This window comes from Chrysemys picta, chromosome 4 (genome assembly GCF_011386835.1).
Source record: "Chrysemys picta bellii isolate R12L10 chromosome 4, ASM1138683v2, whole genome shotgun sequence".
In the NCBI taxonomy this organism is placed as follows: Eukaryota; Metazoa; Chordata; order Testudines; family Emydidae; genus Chrysemys; species Chrysemys picta.
In genome coordinates this window covers 141,020,326-141,046,734 of record NC_088794.1, presented here as the reverse complement: position 1 = coordinate 141,046,734, position 26,409 = coordinate 141,020,326, and the positions used below count along the sequence as shown (strand labels likewise).

At 41.1% G+C, this 26,409-nt stretch overlaps 1 protein-coding gene across 2 annotated transcripts in view; it reads right to left on the bottom strand.

Annotated features, from left to right (window-relative positions):
* The window catches only part of KCNH5 (potassium voltage-gated channel subfamily H member 5), a 223,105-nt gene that overhangs the window by 39,968 nt on the left and 156,728 nt on the right, over positions 1–26,409 (bottom strand). For both annotated transcript variants that reach the window (XM_024105172.3, XM_005285878.5), the window contains exon 9: positions 16,252–16,504. In XM_024105172.3, coding sequence (XP_023960940.1) covers positions 16,252–16,504 — 253 coding nt within the window. The remainder of the gene's footprint in view (positions 1–16,251; positions 16,505–26,409) is intronic.

Below are 26,409 nucleotides of genomic sequence, written 5' to 3'. Positions count from 1 at the left end.
CTCATTGCTACAGGAAGTTGTTGAGGCCAAGAATTTACAAAAATTCCAAAGGGATTGGACATGTATATGGATATCAATAATATCCAGGGTGATCATAATTATTAATGACAAAATCTGGAAGGGATATTAAACCTCATGCTTCAGGTCTTAAGTCAATTTCTAACTACTGGAGATCAGGATGAGACCTAATGTGGAGGGTCAGATTATCTCACATCTGCCTACTGTGGGGTTCTTATACCTTCCTCTGAAGCATCTGCTGCTGGCTACTGTCTGATCTAGTGTGGCAATTCCTGTGTTCCTACGTAGCCACTCGGGAAGTGCTGCTTCCAAGAAGAATTTGGATTCAGGCCTTGAAGAACTCACAAAGCCAGGTACCTCATTGATCCCACGAGATGTTCAGTGCAGAAAACTCCTTTGAAACCCCCTTGTATTTTTTTAATGATTTCATTTGATGTGTTTTTCTCTTAGGCCTCCAGAAGCTTAGAGTCGAAAAGAAAAATGATTACAATGGGAGTTAGGCCCCTAACTGCTGAGGCGCTTTTTGAAAATCCCACATGGCCCTATCGGCATCTTTAGGTGTTGAGATACCTTTGAAAATCTGCCCCCAAGGCCCAATAGTGTCAGTGGGTTTAATCACATGCTTAAAGTTAAATATGCCCTTACATGACTACCTAATTGGGGCCAAAGGCTAACATTTGCATACATGAATAACTTAACTCATATGTGGCAAGTTATATGAATAATTATTGGCAGGTTGGAGCCCTAAAATAGTAGTTCTGACTGTGGTTAACAGTTGGAAAGACACCCCTCTGGAGTAGCCAAAATTACCTTCTCTTGCCTAATTGCTTTTCTAGCAATATGCTGAGTGAGGTCCAATATTAGGACGGTGCCTGATATCCAAATTACTTGAAGCAGCCACTGTAGAAAAAGTGAATGTATAAAAAGAGGGTGGCGTTCAGAAGTATCCTCCTCCTTTTTTACAAAATGCTCACCTTGAGTTTAACAAAAGTTACAAACATTTTTAGGACCCTTAAATGAAACAAAGTATAAGGGACTTGGTGTCTAATTCAAAACCCAGTAAAGTCTTTTCATAGAGTTTAAGGCCAGATGGGACCATTAGATCATCTAGAACTGAACTCCTGTCTATCACATGCTCTTAAATTTCACCCAGATCTCCCTATATTGAGCCCAAATACTTTAGTTAAACCAAAGCATTTCAGTCCTCAGGAGAGTAAACGGTTGTGAGCCACAAGCCAAGACCAGGAAAGACTGAGGTGCCACTAATGCCAGGGGCTCTTGCCATGCAGGAAAATGAATAGGTGAAATATACCCAGATGATACCCGTGCCCCATGCTGCAGAGGAAAGTGAAAAAAACGCAAGGCCTCTGCCAATCTGACCGGGGGGAAAATTCCTTCTTGACCCCCAAATCCAGTGATCAGTTTGACCCTGAGCAAGACACACCAGCCAGGCATCTAAGAAAGAGGTTCCTTAGCACTCTCTCCATTGATTTCAATAGCCCTTGGATTGGGCCCCGGTGAGGGTTTATTTTATAGCTTGGAGACTTTATTTTCCCAAGTAAAGAATGATAGTACATGTATAATATTTTTATTGCCCATACTCTCAAATATTTGCAACATTTTCTAAGGATACTTTGCAGCTTTGTTTGGGAACTACATACACTAACCAAATTAACAATCTGCCAGATCAAACCGATCTCATTGTTCCGTGTGGCCTGGGGTTTCATTTCTGTGTATTGTTTATGGTATTGTATGTGCAGAATATTATTCACTAGATCTTTGAAGGTTTGCAAAACATGAATAGGAATTTCTATTTGGAGTAAAGTAAAAATTGCTGATGCTTGTCTTGGTTTTATTTGTCTCTATTTTACATGCAATAAAAAATGTCTACATCTTGGAATCATCTCTTCTAATGAAGATTATAAAGGCTTTCTTACTGAGTCTGGTTTTCAAAGGATTTTTTTTAAATGAGGGTGAATACGGAATACATAATCCAGCTAATGCATTTTACAAAATGAGATGGCATAAAAGTTTAAATGCTTATTGCAGAGCATTTACGAGTAATTTATCACTTATCTAATGTACTGATTTTAAAATGCCCTTTCTGTAGTTAATTGTCCTTGTTCATAAACACAGTTCTGTTCCATACACACACAGCACAGTTATATAATTTATTGAAACATGTACAACAATGCCTAATTTATTTTTTTCTTTGTGATGTGCACTTGGGAAAATTGGAGTTTAGCTTTGAGCAACTACAGCCTGCAGTTGAAAATAAGCAATATCGTTGAGTTGTCTCTTATCATTCTCCTCCCACAATGTAAGGGAAATGTTTCTTTTCTTTCTAAATGCAAGGTAATATTACCCAGCAAATTAAAGGTGAAAGGTTAAAAGCAGATGATATATACATGTAGCCCTTGTGTAATACTGAGTGTCAAGCAATGTACCAAAATTTTTATATAAATCCTTCAGAGAAATGAACAGATTTTTATGATGTTTGTTGCTGTTCTGTTAAATAGCAAACAGCAGTGGGATCATCAAATAGATGCTGAGCCACTACACACATCACGAGTCAGTTGCCTTTTGAGTGGGGAAGGATTTAAAGGACAGACACAAAAGGTAACATTGATATTTTGCACTTTACGGACGCTGTCTGTTTCTTTGAACACAAAGATAAATAGGAGCCTTAACTCCCATGGCATGGCAAGAGCATGGTGATGGTATGCTGTGCTCAGACAGCATGAAAACAAGAACAAATAGTTCAAGACTCTTCTGAATTTGGTGTTTTTTCCAAATATATGAAAGATGCTACACTTGTTAAATCAGCCACATTTGTTAACAAATGTAATGGGTGAAAACAAAATAAAATCCTGCAACAGGATAGAATTTTCCCCATCAGGGAACAGTCAGAGACTAATCACATGCTATATTTTATCCCCAGCTCACTGATGGCTAGTAGTGATTTTGATGGCAAATATTCATGTATTTCTCTTTCACTCTCCTTTCAGATAATTGCAAAAGATAATTTAGCTGGTTGAAATTAAAAGTCAGATTTTCAAATATAGGTGTATGAAGAGCATGCATTTAAGTTAAGCAAACAAATGTGCATGCACACTTTGCAATTTGGATATTTAGGCAGGTATGCATGTAGAGATATAGCCATGGGCTGGTGTTGCAAAATGGCTGTTTTGAGAGATCTGTAGGGTATAAAATTTTAAAATCTGTCTCAACAGTTAGGCCCTGACCTAGACTCCTTAAAGACTTATCCACAGATGGAGTTATTCAGGAATAGCTGTTCAGGGATAAATCCATCTGTGCACACTCTTATTCTGAATCAGAATGCCTTTTTCTGAACTAGCTTAATCCACTTGGGAAACTGAATGAGCTAAAATAGGTACCTAAAAAAATGTACAGAAAAAGGTACTTTTAATCTGGAATAAGAGTGTCTATGGGGATTGATGTGCGGCGATCGATCCACCAGGGGTCGATTTAGCGGGTCTAGTGAAGACCCGCTAAATTGACCGCTGATCGCTCTCCCGTCAACTCCAGTACTCCACCGGAACAAGAAGCATAAGGTAAATCGACAGGAGAGTTTCTCCCATTGACCCAATGTGGTGTAGACACCGCAATAAGTTGTCCGAAGTTACGTCAACTTCAGCTACGTTATTCACCTAGCTGGAGTTGCGTAACTTAGGTCCACCTCGCCACATAGTGTAGACCTGCGCTATGCATGGAGTTATTCAGAAACAGCTACTATGCTGTAAATTCATACCCTGGAATAATTTTTGCATGTTGACAAGCCTTAAGGAAAGGATCCTGTAGCACCAACATGCAAGGGCCTGATTCACTACTGTCTTTCACCTTGTGTAGACATTTACACCAGTGCAAAGTGGATGTAAATCACTATGGCTCTGATTTCCATTTTCACTGAAGCTTCTTCCCACTGCTCTGATAGTGTAAAGGGGCCTTAAAGTGGGTGAAAATGTGAAAGCTACCAAACCAGAATGGGTAGCTTTATACATACACTTTATACTAGTGTAAAGGACTACACAAAGCAAAAGGCAAAGGAGAATCAGGCCCTGGATGTTCACGTGGTTACTACAGTTACATTGATTGTTGGACTAAAAGAAAGACTGAGATCGGGCCTGCACTTGAAAATTTTATCAGTCTAGCTCTATCAGTTAGAACTGTGATCTTTTTTACTGCAATAGTTATACGGGTAGACCAGCGGTGCAAATGGAATCCATTTCTTACTGGTACGGGGGAGCAATTGGGGGGCACGTGACCTCCTCACATGACCCTCCACATGACTCCTCCCCGCCCTGCCCCCAGCCCGGGGCCCCCACAGTCTCCCTGTCCCCTCCCCATGATCCACCCCCCTTACCTGGGGGGGGGGGGGCTCTGTCCTCCTCCTGCTGCGCCTTTGGAACCACAGCGGCGAAAGTAGCACGGCCCCATGCCCACAGCTCCAGCGGCGTGGCTGTACCGTTCCAGCCCTTCCACACAGGGTGTTCTCCTTCTGTAGAGCAGCCCTGCCGGAGGACAGGGCTGGGGGCGGTACAGCAGCCGCACTGGAGGGGCTGCCGGCATGGGGCTGCCCAGTGGCCCCACATTCTGCTCATTTCCCTGCTGTGGTTCCCAGGAGAGCCCAGCGGTTCAGGGATTTCCTGGGAACTGCACCAGGGAAAAGAGCAGAACCTCAGCAGCTCCTTTGGTGGCTGTACCACCCCCAGCCCTGTTCTCCGGCGGGGCTGCTGCTGGGAGCCGAGGAGATGCAGCTCTGTGGAAGGGCAGGGGGCAGGGCTAGGGGTTCTACTCCTTTCCCCACTGTGGTTCCCAGGAAAGCCCTGACCCACAGGGCTCTCCCGGAAACCGCAGCGGGAAAAGGAGCAGAACATGGGGCCACCAGGTGGTCCCACGCTCGCAGCTCTTCTGACGCAGCTGTACCACCCCCAGTGACCAGCCCTGCCCCCACCCCTGTCCTCCAGCGGGGCTTCTACACAGATGGAGGAGACCCTGCATGGAAGGGCTGGGGGCAGCATAGCTGTGCCGGAGGAGCTGTCAGTGTGGGGCCACCCAGCGGCCACACGGTCTGTTGCTCCTCTTTCTGGTACACTGTACCATCTATAGATATCTTGCTAGTACGGCATACAGGAGCATACCGCCCTACCTGCACTGCTGAGGTAGACCCCCTGGTCTGGATGTAGTTTCACTGATACGAAGATGTTTTATACCCCGCCCCGTGTGGGAATAGTTACACCAGTGTAAAGCACTTTTACAACAATACAACCGTGCATACAACAGGGATGGTTGCATTGCTTTAACTATGCTAATACAGCTAAAGCAATATTACCTTCGAGGGTAGACAAGGCCCTACTCACTCGGAGTTTTTAGAAGGGAACTATCTGGTATAAATTCCAAACTATCTGTTGGATTAAGCCTGAGGAACTATAAGTATAGATAGCAAGGTCATTTTCTTGGAAAACGTGTTCTGAGAGAACTCAGACCTCAGGTTATATTTAAAACTTTTTTCACAAGGAAGCATATTCCCAGTCTCCTTAATACTTAACTAGACATCCAATCAGTAACAATAGCATTTTTGAAACTGGTAAGGAACATGCAAGGTTTAGGGCCAGACTTTCAGCACAGCCATGCTTGATTGGCTAAATGCCAATTTGTAAGATTCTGCAGTAAATACTCTGACCTCCCCAACAGAGAACAAAGCTACAAGCCTTATCAACTCACTTGGGGGCCTGCAAAGAGAATGAATAACGATTCAGGTTCACAGAAGGTTCACAAAGGTTCCAGGTAAGCAGGCTTTCAGATCCCCGCACAGGTCTATATAAATCCACCATATATACTTCTCCATCTTAAATTGGCAACAGAAACTGAGCAGATAAATATCTTAGTGGATGTGAGAGCCTGACAGGACCTTTGGGAAGAAGTTTGGGCAGATATGGGGGCGGAGGGTGGGGGGAATCTCCTGGTAAAAATTAGAAAGGGTAAACAGATAAAAGGGCCCAATCTTCCTTTGTGAAGTCATGGCTACCAAGATGAACACCTCCCAGGACAGGAGCAAAAGGGAGACAGACATGAGTGGCTGGACAGGTCTCAGTTAAGGCTAGAAGCCTGAAGATTGGGGACAGTGAGTTTGCACTTTCTGCTCAGAGTTGGTCACAGATTTGTGGTGGCTCAGAGACTGGATTCGCAAAGGGCGTGTGTGATGCTGCTGGATTCATCAGCCATCGCCCCAAATAGGGAAGGCAGTACAGCCTGATGCTGCAGTAGACTGTAGGATATAGGTCCTTTGTCCCCATGAATCTCATAAGCATGCAGTCCTGTTGTTTGTGCTGTGTGCTGAGAATGATACATGGGCCAAATTCAGGGAATGATACAAACCACCAGACGGACTGTAACAGCTGTTTGTTCACACAGGAAATACTCCACAGGGAGCATGCCTAGTTTCACCCACCTTCAGATGGATTTTCTCAGATGTTTCCTTTCAGTTGTTTTAAATTTTAATCAGCCAAAGACCAACTTTCAGCAAAAGGGCCTCAGGTGTCAAAATACAGAATATCCTGTTAACAGCGCTATATGGCCGAACACTGCTGGAGCAATGGATTGGGACTCAATTTAAAATGTAAAAAGTTATCTACAGACTACAATGCCTCGAAAATCTTTTCCAAACCTAACACATTGAGAGGAAACTGCACAAATTCAGATTTAATTTTTGTTAAAGCTCTGAATCTTTCCACTGATAAAATATTAAAATGTAAACAATTCTCTAACAAATGCTCTATTCATCAAGGACCTGGGTGGCGTGTACAGGAGGGCTGTCATTATCTAAATGGCTGAGAAGAGTTGCAGAGTCTGTTTTTTCTAGGCAGTTAATGCAATATTATCCTGAATCTCTGGCCGCAAAGTGAAATACCAAATCTGGGCATGTGCCAGTAAAACATTGATGAAGAAGAGCAATTACATGTAACACAGTAAATTCTGCACCAAGAGCTATACAGCAACTGCTGGAAGATACAGTATTTGCGGGTAATTTAGGTTGACTCCTAACTGACCACCTGCGAAGCCTAAAATTATATTGCTGCAGCATTGGGTGGGTGTTGCACATGTTTATCTCATCTCAGATTTAGTCTAGTGTGTCTAAACATTTTAGCCATGAAGATGACTTAGTTCTATAGTTCAGGGGTTGGTGCTGTAAACCAGGGGTCATGAGTTCAAATCTCACTGGGGTCTGGGTTGCCATTTCTGACTTGAGCTATTGTTTCCAGGCAGTGAGGCACTTGATTTTAGGGTGGGGAGAGATAGCTCAGTGGTTTGAGCATTGGCCTGCTAAATTCAGGGTTATGAGTTCAATCCTTGAGGGGGCCATTTAGGGATCTGGAGCAAAAATCTGTCTGGGGATTGGTCCTGCTCTGAGCAGGGGGTTGGACTAGATGACCTCCTGAGGTCCCTTCCAACCCTAATATTCTATGGCCTGTGTTATGTCAGAGGTTACAGTAGATTAGTTTAAGGTTCCTTACTAACCTTAAAATCTATGAATCTACACTAAAGCATGAAGGAACTGGCCAACTCTAAATTATCAACAATAAGTATAGGAGATAACTGCAATATGAAATGCTTTGATTGGTTCATTCATATATTTTTGACTTTCTGTCTTAAGCCCTCAAAAACATGGTGGGGTCTGGGCCTTTAGGTCTTGAAGTCAATGGATGTTTTACCACTGACTACCGTGGAAGTATAACTGGACCCTCTTGGCTAAATTTTCAACAAAGCGCTGAAAATCCAACTGTTATTTTGGAACCAAAATGGGAGCAGAGCTCATTTGAAAATCTGGCCATAACTGTGGTCACTGAACACTTGAAAGTCTGGCCCTGAGCTCCTCTGGAAAACTTGGGCCTACCTGCTGCATGGTACTACATAAAAAAAACAGAATAAAAAGGTCATTTCAAGCACTTTGGAAAAACAGCAATGGGTTCAAAAATGGCCAATGGAGAGAAAAAGCAACAATGGTATAGAACATGTGCAGAAAGCCAGCTGAACATTGGTAAAGCTTTTTTGCAAATAATTATTAAAATGCAAAATATAAATAAAACCTATTCAAAGAAACAAGCAACAATAAGGAACCCCCAGGAATTGGAAAAGGTTTACATTAGATCTGACCGGAGGATGACAATTCAATTCCACAGCAACATTCACTCACATCCCAGGCCAGTACCCTACCACCCAGCTGTAGTCTCTCTCTCTCTCTCCCTCCCTTCTCCCCCTGCGATCCCATACACCTTCATGATTAAAGTTTAATAAAAACCAAACGTCTCTATGAAAGGTTTCAGCTTCAACCACAAAGCATATTTTGATAGAATTTCATTTTGGCAAATATGTTCTGACCAGCTGTAGTTTGTAGTTATTACTATCAGTTGAGGGCTACATTATTGCCAGCTCTCATGATTTTATTGCAAGTCTCACAACACTTGATGATCTTCTTAAAGCCCCAGCTCCTGGAGTTAAGGGATTGTGTGACAATCTGATCTTTCATTTTATACAAAAAAGTAAGTTTCTAACCCTCAAGTCTGTGGAGAAACTCTTGAAAATGTTACCTGACTGCATGCAAAAGGCTGAGAAACCAGAAGACATATAAAATGAACTCAAAATGTATTTTGTTAAATGTCGTGACTTTTAAGTCATTTTCTTGATTTTGGATAGCCTGCCTCGTTATGTTTGAACGATTGGGGTTGGCAGTAACCCATAGGAGTGTGATCCAAAACCCACTGAACTCAGTGGAATAAACCTCTTTGATCAAGGAGTATAGGGCTAAATTCTACAGGTCTGCTGAGCGCTCTTACTTGATGCTTCCAAATACTTATGCATGTGCTTCAATGGCACTTGGGTGCACCACTGACTTCAATGGCATGAGACAGTGCTAAAAGTCTAACACGCGCTAAAGTGCTTTGCAGGATCAGAATCCAAGTGCTCAGTACCACGAAGGGTCAAGCCCATAAAGAGCGATTTACTGTACATCGTCTGAATTGTGTCAGTCTGTCTCTTGGTAGCTGAAGAAAACCTGGGCCTCATGTAGTTGTTTTTCTGTTAGTTCATTTGTAGCTTTAATTCACTGGAAGGAGGGGGGCTTTTTCATAGCTGCAATATGACAGAGATGGTTCCATAAATTATTACTGAGTGCCCATTATTATAATGGGGAAACTCTCAGGCTTAGCTTTTGTCTTATTTTACAGGTTTGCCATTACAGTATCAAAGAGCTGTTCTTACTTAGACCCAGCTTTACTCCTGTGAAGTAGCAACCCCCTCTTCAAGTAGATCCCTCAAAGTCACGGAGTTAGCACTGTTAATATGAGTAAGGGTAGTGGAATGGGACTGGCAGCTTTTTAGTTCGCATTGTGTATCACACATACAGCAGTCTTGTCTCATAAAAAATATAAACCCAACAGTATAACATTAAGTAAATTCAAAATGTTAACAGGGCTGAGGGATGGAATCCTAATACTGCATTTCTAAAACCTAGTTGTAGAAATCCGAAAACTGCTGAGCACGGACTTCAGTGGGAGTTGTAATTGCTCAGCACCTCTAGGATTTGCCCCATGCTATTTGCTAGAAGAGCCAGTTTGTTATCCCGTTATAACTCAGAATACAGCTGCAGTTTGGGGTGAAAAAAAATCATTCCCAATTTTCAAATACCTCACTAAAACCAATGAATTATATGCCACTTGCTATGGGGAGCTCTCCCTGATGTTCATGTCTGATATTTGGTAATATTCAGTTTCTAATTCCACTAGGAAGAAAGAATGCCTTAAAAGATAACATGTAGCCCTGTTTAAAGGAAGCTTAATAACTGAAGGTCTGGGCTTCGAGTAAAATAATAAATCCAACAAACAGCATGGCTGTAGTAGGATTACATGAAGAACACATATAAAAACTGACATACATACATCATATTAAAATAGACAATTTATCTGATTACATGTGGGGTAAGAACTCTAGTGTAGATGAAGTTCAAGCCATCATATATTCATACTGCCTGGGCTACCAAAACTGCTTTCATTCAACAGGGATCACACCTAGGAATTCAGCTCCTGATTCTATTTTAATCACTGTGCCCTTTGGGATGAACCAACATATTTTTGATCAGTTCCCAGAATCAAAATTTAAGTGTTAAGTCATTACTTTTCTGCTGGCATAGCAATTTTTTCAAAATATGTTACTTAATCTTCAGGTTTAAAGCGATTCTATGAGTTCTACAGTTAACCATAATATTAAAGGGAGCATCTTGAAATACTTGGTCGGCATTTAACAACACCACTTATATGAGATTCTTTGCCAGATGCAAGTTCTATATAACTGCAGTAGGGTGAACTACTATCTGCCCTATCTATGTGAGTGGACACCTGATTTCATTAGCTTGCATTTACTGAAACCTGTTTGGTGGTACATTTGTGCACATAGAGCAATTCTAGTTACACTATCAACTTCTACTTGTGACTGTGGAAACTTACAGAATAGACTTCTCAGTGTGGCCTGACTTATTAGCCAAGTTTATGACAATTAGACATAAGATTGCTTGCCCTTGCCAGTTATTCTTGCAGTTGCAAATGTAACATGGTAACATTTTTGGGCCGTATTCTGCTGCATTTTCTCCAGTGAAGTAGCTTCATTTTACACTAGAGATGAATTTGGTTTGTTAGCTATTCGATCAGCAATTATTTCACTCAGTTATTTCACAGTAGAGGAAAATTAAGATCCTAACAGAGAGAACGTAATGGCACACCAGGGTATTTTCATTAAAGAATCCCAGACTTCGCAGATCACAGGGCGCAATTTGAATTATTCACGTATTTTACTCATTTCTATAATGCCTATTGCTACAGCAGTTGGGCACCTTAATTACAGAAAATTAAGGCACAAAACAAGAACAAAAGCGTAACAGAGATAAACAAAATAACTAGGTCCTGCATCTAGCCCTGAAACTCATTAGGATCCAGGCTCTCATGAGCTTCTAAAGGGAGCAAATTCCAAAGATGAGGATCTCAGCTGCAAAAACCCTGCCCCTAAACACAAAGGGTCAAGTGCATCCCTACTGTAACTCCACTGAAAATACTTGTCTGGGACACCAAACCTACTGAGCAACATGGCTACTGGAGGCTAAAGGGGCGTGGTAAGAATGAATGAATTCATGTATGTAAAGCACTGTGAGATCCTCAGACGGACTCACACAAAGGCAGTGAGCAAAGAGGGAGAGGTGGACTAGGAGGCACACCAGCCAGGCCATGCAAGAGATTCATACTTGATATATATTGTTGGGATAGAGCACCCCATAAGGAAGAGGAACACATGATTTCTCGGCTGAAGCACAGAAGTGACAGTCCGGAGATCCTGGTTCTGCCATTGCCCTGCTGTTCAACCTCCAGCAAGTCACTTGCCTCTCATGTTGTCATTTGTAAAATGAAACTAATATTTCCCTGCATAGTGAGGCGGGGTATAGTGAGAATTTAATTAATGTATGTAAAGCCCCTTGAGATACTGAGATGGACTCCTACAAAGGCAGTGAGCAAAGGAGAGGTGGAAGGAAAGGCACACGAGCCAGGTGACGTGCAGTTCCTTTTCCCTTCTGCGTGAACTGCTCAAGGCAGGACAAACTGATAAAAATGATGTTCTCCACCCTTTGATCTGCACTGCACCAACTTATTGTCATTATAAATGCCTTTGCAAATGCCTCTGAAAGGGATCCTTCCAGAACCCTTGAAAGTCTTGCAACTAATCAGTTCAGAGCATGAGGAATCCCCTATTTTGCTTATAACCAGAGTAACAGTTTATCATCCTTTAAACTAGATTTATGCCTTCTACCAATCCCTATGTCACACAATAAATGTAACTCTGTTTCATTGAATTAGCTGTCAACAGTGATGGCAGAATCGAAGGCACTTCCAGTAATTAAAGCCAATTCTCTTTAACTTGATGTGGTTAAAGGTCTCTCCGGTCAGACAGCATGTAACATAGATACTGGATTTACAAAATGTAGGAGGTGGAGGTAAAGATCTCTCACCATTATTGCAGACAAATGATCTTTAGTAATGAACAACAAAGCCTGCATGAAATTCACTTAACAGTGTTTTTCAGTGCAGCAAATTAGTAATTTATGCTTTATTTTATTGTAACACCCTCCAAATCATTTATTTAGTAGCACGCAGCTAAAGCCTTTCTTCTTTAAAGAGCTGTAACACAAAGAGAGAGAGATCCTTTTTGTTACTAAGATTAGTATTTAGCAGGAGATGGTTTGCTGACTTGAAATCCAAAAAACATTTTGCTAAAGAAATTGCTGATTTTAGGAGCTTTCAGCATAGAGGCTTCAACCCTGAATATGATACCCAATGACTTTTTGCATAAAATCTGTATTTTAAAATGTGTTCATATCTTCAAGAATGAAAGGAAATAGATCAGGTTTGTGTATATATGCCTCAATTCAGATTCTCCAGCCGGTACAAATTGGGGATGCACCAAGATACGTGAGCGCACAAACGCACACACACACACACACACACACACACACACACACACACACACACACACACACACACACACACACACGTCTGGCAGTGGGTCAGGACATTTCTTCTCTTGCTCTTGTTCCTTATTTCTTCCTCCATGCTGCATCCTGTCAGGACAGAATGATGTGATGTGATGAAGTCCTGTGTCAACTGGTGCGCTTCCTCCACTTCCTACATGTACATTAGCCGCTGTGCAGGTATTGCCTTCTGCCGTCTCCTCTTTTCTCATACCTGGCAGAGCAGCCTGGAATAATTACAGTCCCTGATTTCCTCAGAGTACTGGACCAATGAGACAGAACACAAACCATAGGAGGCACCAACCTTCATGCACTCAGCTGCCCAGCAGGGGCATATGAAGCACCCACTCAAGGGATGCAGCAGCAAAAATACTCCCCCACATGCTGGAGAGAGAATTCCTGCGCAAACGCCCTGGGGGCAGTGCAGCTCTGCAGCACTTCCAATGCAGGGCTCTGCCTTAAAGGCACAGCTGAGCTCACGGCTAGGGGAGATGAGGAACTCAGCCCTTTCAGGTGATTTAGAAAGACAGCTACACTGTCTTCTCCTTTATTTAGGCCTCCATTCATTACTCCTGAGGCATTCTGCACCAAAAAATCTGCACACAGTATTTTAAAATTCTGCAAATTTTATTTGTAGGCTCCAGCGTGGCCGTGGGGAGCACAGACCACAGGCTGAACTCACCGGTACAGCTCCCCAGACACAGACTCAGTGGTGAGGCTGCATCCAACCCTGACACAGCCCATGGACTGGGCCTGCCACAGAAACACCCCCGGGGCCCTGCCCCTTCGTGCCGGGTGCACCAGGTGTGGGCAGGCAGGCTCAGCAGGGCAGGATCCTAGTGTGGAGGGGCCTAGTGTGTGGGGGATCCAGGTGTGGGTTGAGAGGGTTCTGTCTGGGGCAATCTGGGTGCAGGCGGCTCAGTGGGGGATCCGGATGCACAGGGGCTTGTTAGGGGGTTCTGGTTGCAACAGTAATGGGACACTGCAGGGGGGTCCAGGTGAAGGTGGTTGGGGCTCAGCTGCAGGGGAGGTCTGGATGTGGGGGGGATAGACCTCAGCAGGGGAGTTTGGGTGTGGTGGGCTCAGGGGAGGGGGGAAGTGTCCAGATGCTGGGGGAGTGGGGCTCAGTGGGTGGAGATCCAGGTGTGGCTGATTGGGGCTCGGTGGGGTGAGGGTGTGGGTGGCTCCTCAGGGTGGTCTAGGCGCAAGGGGAGTGGGGCTCATGGGGGGGGTTCTGAGTGCAGGGGAGGTGAGGATTGGTGGGAGGGTCTGGATATGAGGGGGTCTCGATGCACAGGGGTTAGGTGGATGGGGGAGCAGCTCCCTGTTCAGGGATCCCTCTCCCTGCAGCTAAGAACCAATGGGTACAGGAATTGGTGGTGGGGGGGAGGTTTGCAGAGCTTCCTGAAACTGGGGGAGAAATCGGGATGGGTCTGACCCAGCCCCGGATGCCACGCAGGGGAAGAGGAAGCCAGGACTATCAGCTGAGCCTGGCACAGGTAGGGAGCCGTGTCTTCCTCAGTCCCACCCCCAGCCCCACAGTGATTTAGCTCTCTACCAGCTGGGGAAGGGCTCATGACTGCTCTTGTGGCTTCCCCTTGCTTCCCTTTTAGAAAGTCATTTTTCTGTGGGGAAGCAGAGAAATTTGAGGGGGACATAAATTCTGCACATGCGCAGTGGCACAGAATTCCCCCACGAGTACTAAATTAGTGAACCGATACTAACCACCCTGTTCTGCCCTCAGCTACACCTGTCCAACTGACATGACAGTCAGGGAGAGATGTGTGTTAGGGCCAGGTCAATCAGTGCTGCCAAACTTGTAACCACAGGGGGCTCAGCAGTGTCCTGTTTAATGCCACTGCCCCAGTGTTGCATGCTGTGGCATACAACCTGCTTTGGTGATAACTGGAGCCTCCTGCGTTAGCTGCATTTCTCGCACCTTAATGTGGCCCTGGCTGGGGCAAGTGGCATATTCCCACCTCTTCTTGTTTAATAGGAAAACTCCACCCATTACGGTGCGCCCCATTCCCTAGACACATGTACATTCTGTTTGTACCCTCCCACCGCCACTGACCACCTCCTTCATCAACTGGTGGCCTATGTAGGAATTTGAGGAAGGTCCAGGGAGAGGAGAACATCACAGAGTGAATCATAGGCTTCCCAGCCAGGGGGATCACGCAAATGCCTTCATAGGGGGCCTAGATTTGCTTGGGTCAGCCCTAATTTGCATGTCTATCCGGCTCAAACCACTATTCATTTCCTTTGGTATTGGCCTGCGGGTCAATTCACAACAATGATGTAAGTGCGTCATTTTACTGCCCAGAAAAGAATTTCTGTGTCTTTTGTTCCTGACTCAGGAGAAAACTTAGCACTGATGTGTCAGTGGAAAAAAAAAAACAGACTAGAATACAGGCAAGTGAAACTGGCCAGTGTGAAGGTTAACATGGAAAACACTCCTATGAGAGCCCAAAAAAACTGCACACATTTCCTCCGGTAGAAGATTTAAAGAATTTCAAGCGCACAGATGCCATTCTGTTATGCTCAGGGACACCCTACCTCTGACCAGTGAGCCAGAATAGGCAGAAAGAGCATTCCTACAGGAATAAGATGTGAAGGATTTACTGCTAGAGGAGTCTCTCTGGAGACAAAGTGTTTCAGTGCTGTGACAACCACTCATCTTTCATGGTCCCAATGCACTGCTACAGTGCCACTGGGCAAGACCAGTTATTATTCGAAGCCAAGCAGAAGGAAAGCATACCCACAGCTCACTGAGCAAATCATTTCTGCTAAGACAAAACTCACCTGATCCAGAATGTCCAAATATCACTTTCCCCTCTAGCTCCCTCGCTCCTATTCTAGGAGGGAATTTGTCACAAGGTGAAGCTGTAATTAACAGAATACAATGCTGCAAGCCGCTCAGTGTGTGTTTCCCTGAGGAAGGTCATTCACTGCAATTGCATTTCCTAATACAACTGCTTCATGATGCTAAAAATGTGCATCGTTTTATGATCTTTGGCAAGGCAAGGGCTTTCTAAGAATAGTAAATGAAGTCCACAAGATTTGCCTGAGCAATCTTCCTCTCCAAACACATATCTCACCCCCTTAATTATTTGCTTTTCATCTATCTACTCTTCATCCTGTATCCTCTCTTTCAAGATTTGCCAAGATTCATGATCCTCCAAGACAGCTAATGTTCACAGGTACAGGGATAGGATAAGACACAGAGGCAGAGCCTTTTCAGCAGCTACACCCCAGCTACACCTAATGAGGGCAGCCAAAGCCAGACTTTATACAGGTCTCAATGGAAGACCCATCTCCTGGTAAGTCCTTCCTCCAGGAATAGCATATTCCCAGGATCAACTCACAACTGTAGAGATAGGATGGAAGGAAAAACAAAATGAAACTCACACAATCATGCGCACGGGGAACAAGGCAAGGGTGAGGGTTTTGCCAGTTAGGCAATGCTCAGGAACAGCTTGAATTGGCATGCAGCACTTAGACACGACATCAATAAGCACCTCTGATTAGACAGGCTGAGAGAAATGACTGAGTAACTTACATTTCAAACTAGATTATTAGATAAAACTTGGGGAACAGCTCCCCATTATTTATGTAGGTTACGACCATTTCAGTAAAGATCACAGTACCTAAAATAGCAACCACCTCATCATCCTGTATGACTTCTAGGGATCCCGACACCACAAAGCAGAGAGCGTCTACACTTTCTCCAGCATGGTAGATGAGGTCTCCTGGAGCACAATGAATAGTCTGAAACTCCACAGCCAGGGCCCGCAGGCAGCCATCACTAGCCAGTCGAAAGGCAGGGTGCTCGTTAAAAACCTTCCGGTTCAGATGCACGCAGATATCTGCCCTCATGTCCTTGGGACAAATGGAAAGAACCTGAATAAAGAAGGGAAAAAAATCAGCTGGGAATATGATACAAGATCAGTAGGTGTTTTAAAAAACTGCTTCACAAAAAGACATTCCTACAGCAGAATATTTTTTACCAGTGTCACCTTCAGACAGTATTCAGAGAGAGTTTTCCATCTATGTCCGTGATATGGGGATAATGATACTGATCTCATTTGTAAAGTGCTTTGAGATCTACTGATGAGCAGTCTTATGTAAGAGCTAGGCATTATTACATCAGTTCCTACAAACATAAATTCTACAAAACACACCATTTACAGTTGGCACTAATTGGCACCCGTGTTGGCAGTCTCAGCAGCCTGGGCATCTGAATTACCCACTTATTGACAGAGATGGTCCCTGTGAAAGCAGAGAATTGGGGCACATTGATTAAGGCAGTGGTGGAAGCCGGGCTGTTCCCTGCTTCAATGCTTCTAAATGGGCAAGAGTAGGAAAGCAAACCCCAGCACTTGCACCTTCGGATCCAGTTTATAAAGATGGGAAGCTATGCACAAACCACCTCATTATCTGTTCAGCATGTGTACATGTGAGCTATTGAAAGATTAGAACAAATAGGAACAAAAACGTTATGCAATCTCATAATAAGAAAGCACAAGTGAGTGAAAAGCCGCACTGTGAACCTGACGACAGCCAATGATAGATCACTTGATCTTGGCCATCCTGTGAGATAAATTCTTACCGTACGTGGCTTTTCCTACAGATACAATAAAGGGAAAGTTAGCAAAGCCTAACCAGTTAAAGAAAGAAAGTGACAAACTGTGAATCACCAGTAATTATAAGAACTAGGCTTGTGAAATGCACATTTAACATGAGCACATTTTCTCAAACTTGCTAATAGTGATGTAAATCCTTAAGTACATGGTAGCTAATTTACTTGGGAATATTCTCTTTTTAAGACTGCTAACAAAAATGTATGACAAGGTGTAAATTAAGCCCAATGGACACAAATTAACTACATTGTGAAAGTCTCATATATATAGAAAACTGCAGGTCAACAAATAACACTGCGCAAGTTCTCACCTTACTGAATTAAATCAGTTCGCTCCACAGGCAATAATGAGATACAGTCTCCAGTTCATGAACAGTTTGCCAGACCTTAGAATGTCAAGGAACACTTTAGCAGAGAAATCCAGGCAACACTGAACTAACTTTGTGGCAACCATGCTCATGTTAATGTAGGAATTAAAGTTAGAATTTTAATTTCTGTTCAATCAAGATCTGTTATAAAGAATGATATTATTATTATTGTACGATATTGCTAAAAGGTCCAAAGCATAGAACTGTCAGACAATAAACTATCTAAATCTTAATTAATTACATTAATATGTGTCCCTTTCTTGTTTTAATAGATCTAAGTCATACTGTTATCTTTGAGATAATGGATTGGAAAACAGTCAAGGTAAATTTTAAGCATATATATTCACAAATGTTTAAGACCAAAAGGGACCATTCTAATAATCTAATCTGAACTCCCTCATAATACAGGTCACAGAACCTGGCACAGTAATTTTTACATCTAGCTCATAACTTCTGGTTGAACTACAGTACATCTTTCAACAAGACATCCAATCTTGATTTTAAAGACTCCAAGTGATGGAGAATCCACCATGTCCCTCAGTAAGTTCTTCCAATGTTTAATTACCCTCACTGTTAAAAATTTGCATCTGAATGAATTTGTCTAGCTTCAGCTTCCAACCATTGGATCCCATTAAGCCTTTTCCTGTTAGATTAAAAAGCCAGCTACTGTTTTTCTCATGTCTCCTGTGGGATCCTGCAAAAGATGATGATGGGATGGAATCTTCCATAGGATAATGGTTTCCCATTTACAATAACTTTTGAGATCTACCAGCTAGCCAATTTTAATCAATTTAATAAGGGTTACATTGATTTTGGTTGTGATTTTTTTGTCAGAATGTCATGCAGGACTAAGATAAATGCCTTACAGAAGTCTAGTATAATATGTCATCAAAAAACAACAACAAGTTAGACAAGACTTGTTTTCCATAAAGCCATGTTGCCTGCCACCATATTTTAATTCTTTACCGATTGTGTCCCCTATCAGCCTTTCCATGATTTGGCCTGGTATCGATGTCAAGTTAACAAGACTATAATTACCTGGGTCATCTCATTTAACTTTTTGAAATATTTGCACAATATTAGCTTTTTCCTCTGCAACTTCCCCAGTTTTCCATGATTTGTTGAAATCGAACATTAATGGTTTAGATAGCGTCTCAGCTAATTCTTTTAATACTCCTGGGTGCAAGTTTTCAGGACCTGCTAATTTAGAAATGCTTACATTTAATAGCTGCTGTTTCAATCCTTCCTATTTACTTCTGGAATAGAAACTTTTTCCTTATTACTGAAAGATATGAATACATCACCCTGCTTCTCTCCAATAATAATTATTGACTATTTCTTCCTTTTCTGCTTCATGACTGGCAACTTACCATTCTTATCTAGTATCGCTAGGATTTCCTTTGTTAACAGTGTCATTCTTTTAATAATATAAATGATTTTGAGTAAAAGAGGCCACGATCCTTGAATTTCTAAACCCCGTGTTCATAATATATCTTACATACACCTAAATGATTTTGGCTTCCAAATCTTATGTTCCAACCTTCTATACTTTGGAAGGAAAAAAGAGTGGACTCAACACCTCTCAAACTCTATAATTACTGTAAAATATTACAGAGGGAGGACAAGAATTGTATCCTGAGAGCTTCCTGGTTTGTTTGTTGTTTGTTTAATATAAAGTGATCATACTCATCAAAAATAAAAGATATTCATATACCCAAGAAACTTATTAAAACCATCCAAATACGGTTCAATGAGTTAAAAATACAGTACCAAGTGATCAGTCATTCAAACACTGTTCCTATCTTTAAAAAGGGGAACAAAGAAGATCTGGGGAATTATAGACCAGTCAGCCTAACTTTGATACCTGGAAAGATATGGAACAAATTATTAAAAAATCAAATTATATATACCTAGAGAATAATAGGGTTATAAGTAGGGCTGTCAATTAATCACAGTTAAGTCATGCAATTAACTAAAAAAATTAATCATGATTAAAAAAATTAATCGCATTTAATCACACTTTTAATGTCACTGTTAAACAATAGAATACCAATTGAAATGTATTAAATATTTGTGGATGTTTTTCTACATTTTCAAATATATTGATATCTATTACAACACAGAATACAAAGTGTACAGTGCTCACTTTATATTATTTTTATTACAAATATTTGCACTGTAAAAATGAGAAAAATAGTATTTTTCATTTCACCTCATACAAGTACTGTAATGCAATTTCTTTACCATGAAAGTGCAACTTATAAATGTAGATTTCTTTTGTTACATAACTGCACTAAAAAAAGACAACAATGTAAAACTTTAGAGCCTACAAGTCCACTCAGTCCTACGTCTTGTTCAGCCAATCGCTAAGACAAACAATTTTTTTTAAATTTATGGGCGATAATGCTGCCCACTTCTTATTTACAATGTCACCTAAAAGTGAGAACAAGCGTTTGCATTGCACTTTTGTAGCTGGTATTACAAGGTATTTACATGCCAGATATGCTAAACATTTGTATGCCCCTTCATGCTTTGGCCACCATTCCAGAGGCTATGCTTCCATGCTGATGACAATCGTGAAAAAAAATCTGCTACTTAAATTTGTGACTGAACTCCTTGGGGGAAAATTGTATGTCCCCTGCTCTGTTTTACCCACATTCTGTCATATATTTCATGTTATAGCAGTCTCAAATGATGAGCCAGCACATGGTGTTCATTTTAAGAACACTTTCACTGCAGATTTGACAAAATGCAAAGAAGGTACCAATGTGAGGTTTCTAACGATAGCTACAGCACTCAACCCAAGGTTTAAGAATCTGAACTGCCTTCCAAAATCTGAGAGGGATGAGGTGTGAAGCATGTTTTCAGAAGTCTTAAAAGAGCAACACTCTGATGTGGAAACTACAGCACCTGAACCACCAAAAAAGAAAATCAAACTTCTGCTGGTGGCATCTGACTCAGATGATGAAAATGAACATGCGTTGGTCCGCACTGCTTTGGATTGTTATCAAGCAGAACCCCTCATTAGCATGGATGCATGTCCCTTGGAATGGTGGTTGATGCATGAAGGACATATGAATCTTTAGCGCATCTGGCACGAAAATATCTTGCAACACCGACTACAACAGTGCCACGCGAATGACTATTCTCACTTTCAGGTGACATAAACAAGAAGCAGGCAGCATTATCTCCTGCAAAATTAAACAAACTTGTTTGTCTGAGCAATTGGCTGAACAAGAAGTAAGACTGAGTGGACTTGTAGGCTCTAAAGTTTTACAATGTTTTATTTTCGAGTGCTTTTTTGTACATAATTCTACATTTGTAAGTTCAACTTTCATGATAAAGAGATTGCACTACATTATTTGTATGAGGTGAATTGAAAAATACTATTTCTTTTGTTTTTTACTGTGCAAATATATGTAATCAAAAATAATAATATAAAGTGAGCACTGTATACTTTGTATTATGTGTTGTAATTGAAATCAATATATTTGAAAATGTAAAAAAAGTCCACAAATATTTAAATAAATGGAATTCTATTATTCTTTAACATCATGATTAATCATGCAATTAATTTTTTTAATCGATTGACAGCCCTAGTTATAAAGAATAGGTAGCATGAATTTGTCAAGAACATTTGTCAAATCATGTCAAACCAACCTATTTTCTTTCTTTGATAGGATTGCTGGCCTAATAGATGGGGGGATGCAGTAGACGGGGTATACCTTGATTTTACTAAGGCTTTTGACACAGTCACACATGACAGTCTCATAAGCAAAGTAGGGAAATGTGGTCTAGATGAAATTACTTAAGTTGGGTGCACACCTGGTTGAAAGACTGTACTCAAAGAGTAGTTATCAATGGTTCTCTGTCAAACTGTGAGGACATATCTAGTGGGGTCCTGCAGGGATCAGTTCTGGGTCCGGTACTATTCAGTATTTAATGACTTGGATAACAGAGTGGAGAGCATATTTATGAAGTTTGTATACAACATCAAGCTGGAAAGGATTGCAAGCACTTTGGAGGACAGAATTAGAATTTAAAATGACCTTGACAAATTCGAGAATTGGTCTGAATTCAACAAGATGAAATAAAAAAAACCAAACATAAGTGCAAAGTACTTCACTTAGGAAGGAAAAAAATCAAATGCATAACTAGAAAATGGGGAATAGATTCTGCAGAAAAGGATCTGGGGGTTACAGTGGATCACAAATTGAATATGAATCAACGATGTGATGCAGTTGTGAAAAAGGCAAAAATCATTCTGGAATGTTTTAACAGGAATGTCCTATGTAAGGCATGCAAGGTAATTGTCTTGCTTCACTTTATACTAGTGAGGCTTCAGCCGGAATACTGTGTCCAGTTCAGGGTGCGACATTTCAAGAAAAATGTGGTTAAATTAGAGAGAGTTCAGAGGAGAGCAACAAATATCATAAAAAGTTTAGCAAACCTGATTTATGAAGAAAGGTTAAAAATACTGGGCATGTTTAGTCTTGAGAAAACAGGACCAAAGGGTGACCTGATAACAGTCTTCAAATACTTTAAGGGCTGATATAAAGAGGACTGTGATCAATTGTTCTCCATGTCCACTGAAGGTAGGACAAGAAGCAATGGTCATAATCAGCAGCAAGGGAGATTTAGGTTAGCTATTCAGAAAATCTAACTCTAAAGATAATTACTCTCTTGAATAGGCTTCTAAGGAAGGTTGTAGAATCCCCAGCATTGAAAGTTTTTAAGAACAAGTTGGCCAAACACCTGTCAGGGATGGTCTAGGTTTACTTAGTCCTGCTCAGCGAAAGGGGCTGGATTTGATGACATCTCAAGATCCCTTTCAGCCCAACTTTTCTATGATTCTATGTTTCCAAGTAGGGCTCTTTTTTATAGGCACAGTAGTATTTCTATCTTCAAACACCGTAACAAGAAGGATTGCAAGAACACCATTGCACAGAAAATGCCAGATCAGTAAATCACACAGAATTCAGTAATTTAATTGAAGTCATGATCCAAAAGACTCCATTTAGAAAGTGACTCTTCTGATAGCACCTTCTTTATATACACTGAGACTTCACTCTTCGGCAAGCACAATAGCAAAAGAGCAAGGAGCAAAGCTCTAGCCACAGGCTGAACAATTTCATTTTTACAATATGTTGTTTTCCTTGAACTGAGAACAGAGAATGAAGTTGAAGACAACTAAATAGGAAATATTTTGTGTTAAAAGATTTTACAAAGGATCTTAGATATAGAAGAAAATAAAAAGTAAATGTGGAAATATCAAGGGAAAATAGCGAGAAATGGGTAATCTCAATTATTAATCCATATACTGTATGCTCCCAGCACAGGACTCTACAGTCTCTGACTAGCCTTTATTATAGCTCCTTTCTGATTGTACAAATGCAAGCATCAAGGGTTCAGAAGGTGTTTAATGGAGACCATCAACTCCACTAACATGACTCAGGGCAGTACTGTAAGAAGGGGATTTGATGGCACAGATCAGATTCTGCATGGTAGTTTTCCTGCTGATGTAAAGAAGATTCTGGTGTGGAAACAGGATTCTATTTTCTGCAGGAACAAGGTGGAACCTTCTGAAGTTACTAAGAGATCACAGGTTTCAGAGTAGCAGCCGTGTTAGTCTGTATCCGCAAAAAGAACAGGAGTACTTGTGGCACCTTAGAGACTAACAAATTTATTAGAGCATAAGCTTTCGTGGACTACAGCCCACTTCTTCTAGTGAAACTATATGCATCCGAAGAAGTGGGCTGTAGTCCACGAAAGCTTATGCTCTAATAAATTTGTTAGTCTCTAAGGTGCCACAAGTACTCCTGTTCTTTTTAAGAGATCACAGTAACAGACAAGATGTTTCTCTTTTATATACAAGCCCTGTTGAGAATGGCCCTTAGTCAGCAGAGTAAGAACTAGACATTCTGATTACACGGTTAAAAACAAAGAATCTAAATTGTCTCCTCAAATGTCACATTTTTAAAATGGCATGTATCCAAAGAGGATACAAAATACCTGTTAGTTATTGTTTTTGTTTGTTTGTTTGTTTTTGTATATTTTAAGCAATGTATCAAAAACCACTTTCCAGTTTCCAAAGAGGATACAAAATACCTGTTAGTTATTGGTTTCTATTTTTTGTATATTTTAAGCCATGTATCAAAAACCACTTTCCAGTTTCCAAAGAGGTAAGATTTTTCCTGAGGAGTCTTCATTTTTATTTTATTTTATTTTTATTTTTTTGCGCGTGCGTGGAATCCTTGTTTTACGAACAAATCAATATGAAGGTTGCTGACTACAATGCTTTACTATTTGATAGCTTCAGAGCATAAGCTTGGGAGAATACAGTCTACAGGGTTCTATGTAATAAATCTGTGGCCATGGACTTCACAGTCAGTAACTATTGCTCATGCATCCAAACATCATACCTTCTGCTGCAAAAATGAAAGGCAATGTAGAATCCCAGTATGCAGAAAAACCTTCTTTAGCTCAGTTGATAGAGTCCTCTGATTTTTAACAGAGAAGGTTCTGAGTTCTGTGTCACATGCTCATGGTGACATTTGCATGTGTGAAGCCACAGACTGGTATCTATTGGATTGAACCACTGTAGACCCCTAATACCCGAGGGACAGCTTTGCTTAACTGCTGAGATCAAGTAATGCACTGAAGAGGTGCCCTCTTCTGAGTGGAAAATCAAACCTGCTCAGTTGCTTACAAAAAGAATGCTCAGATTTGATTTTATCAGCATCTTCTAGCCAGCCCACACAGGATATAAGCCCTAATACAATCACAGCAGATAGACAGTTTCCTTCAGCACATGTGGTAGTCGTTCATATTTCTAGAACGAAGATGGTAGGTTCCATCTCTGCATATGTGCAGTTTAGATGGTGAGTGAGATATTTATGTATGTAGCCAGAGACTTGTGACAATGGTATTAAAAGCTCTGGAATACTCAGAAATAAATGGTACATCTATATCTCTGTGCTAAACTTAAGATCTGGAAGGGAACAGTAAAATTCCCAAGGAGGCTCATCTGATTTTTTTTTTTCCTCCTAGCATTTTCTAAGTGTACTCAGGCAGTTTAAGATAAGCCTCCAGAATAGTTCATCGAATTCTACATGGAGCAGAGATTATAAAAGAGCTGCAAGAATAGCAAATGAATTAAAATAAAGACGTTGTGGATTAAGACGGTGTACAAATAATGTCTGCTGGAACCGTTTTAAATATTTCTGAAATCTTCTCTAGTTTGAGAAGGCTGCTGAATGGCTTCATGGACATGACAATATCTCTGAAGTCATGCCAGGGAATATCTGGTTGACAAATCACATACTGAAGCAGACTTATAATGATCTAAGTTCTCATTCTCTCACTGCACCAGCCATGAGATTTATTCAGTGGTGGCGGAATAACTTTTACATAAAATTAACTTCGACTTGGGGGGGCGGAGGGGGAAGAGTATGCCCACTGTTGTCTGGGAGCCCCCAGATCAATTCCTGGCTGGGAAGAGGCCATGAAGAGCTAGATTTTCAGGTCAGACTTTCAAAAGAGCTCAGTTCCCATTAGGCACCCAAAGAAACTGACTGGATTTGCATATGAACTCATTAAGTCAGGTGCTGAGCTCTTTTGAAAATCTGGCCATAAATTTCACAATGGGCATTGGATTAACTGCTTTGGAGGCAAAGTTAAGAAACAGCTGATATGCAAATCACTGAGCACTTTCATACTGTAAATTTGATTTTTTTTTTACAAATAGTTAGACAGATTGATCAGAGTTATTAACCCTCCATGGATTAAGACTGTTTTTAATAGATTGGATCAAACATGCTAGCACTGAGTTTGTTACTATTTAATTGAACTGTCTAAAATTCCAAGAGAGAGATAAGGTCGGTGAGGTTATATCTTTTATTGGACCACCTTCTGTTGGTGAAAGGGACAAGGTTTCCAGCTCTACAGAGATCTTCTTCAGGTCTCTTATGTAGTTTGCTTTAAATGCTGAAAGCACCAGATCTGCAAACTGAGCTTAATTATATTTTTTAAGCAATACAGAATATGAATTACACTGGTGATCAGAGCATTGAGACAGATTTGGTAGTACAGTAACAACAAGGAAAATTTCTTAATTGAATAACACTAACAAGTGTTGGAAATATACAGAAATGGCTACAAATTAGTTTGGATTAAATTAAATTCAATCTTCTCAACACGGATAAAAACTGGCTGTAGGTCTTGAAACAACTGGTGATGATAAATTACACTATATTATGCTGTGGGGACACAACTGCTGGAAGGTCTGGTTTGATTTTTTAATAAATTAACAAATGCTCTGGAAAATGTAGTAATGAGCACATTAATGAAAGGTGCAGATGATACAAGGTGTCAGATCCCACACTGTGTTGTGAAGGGACACTACTGAGGGAGTTTTCATCGTTTTAAGGCCTACTATACACATATCAAAAATTGAGGTGACACAGTACATTAGAAGTTAGCCAATATCATTAAGAAACTCATGGTAACATCAGTTTTTGCGATAGGAAAAAAAATCTTGAGATTCACACTGCAGAATCTCACCCTCTCCAGCAATAAAATAAAATAAAATAAAATAAAATGCACCCACAGTTTTGGGACTGACAAAAAATTCCAAGCTCCAGTTCTACCACTGACATGGGGAACTTTTTGTTTGTCATTAAATAAGGGGATCATTCAGATGTCAAAGGATGTGAAGGATACAAAGAAAAGATTCTCCCTGAGGCTAGACTTTGCATCTCAGCCCTGCACAGGGAGCAGTACAAAGTTACATTGCCCCG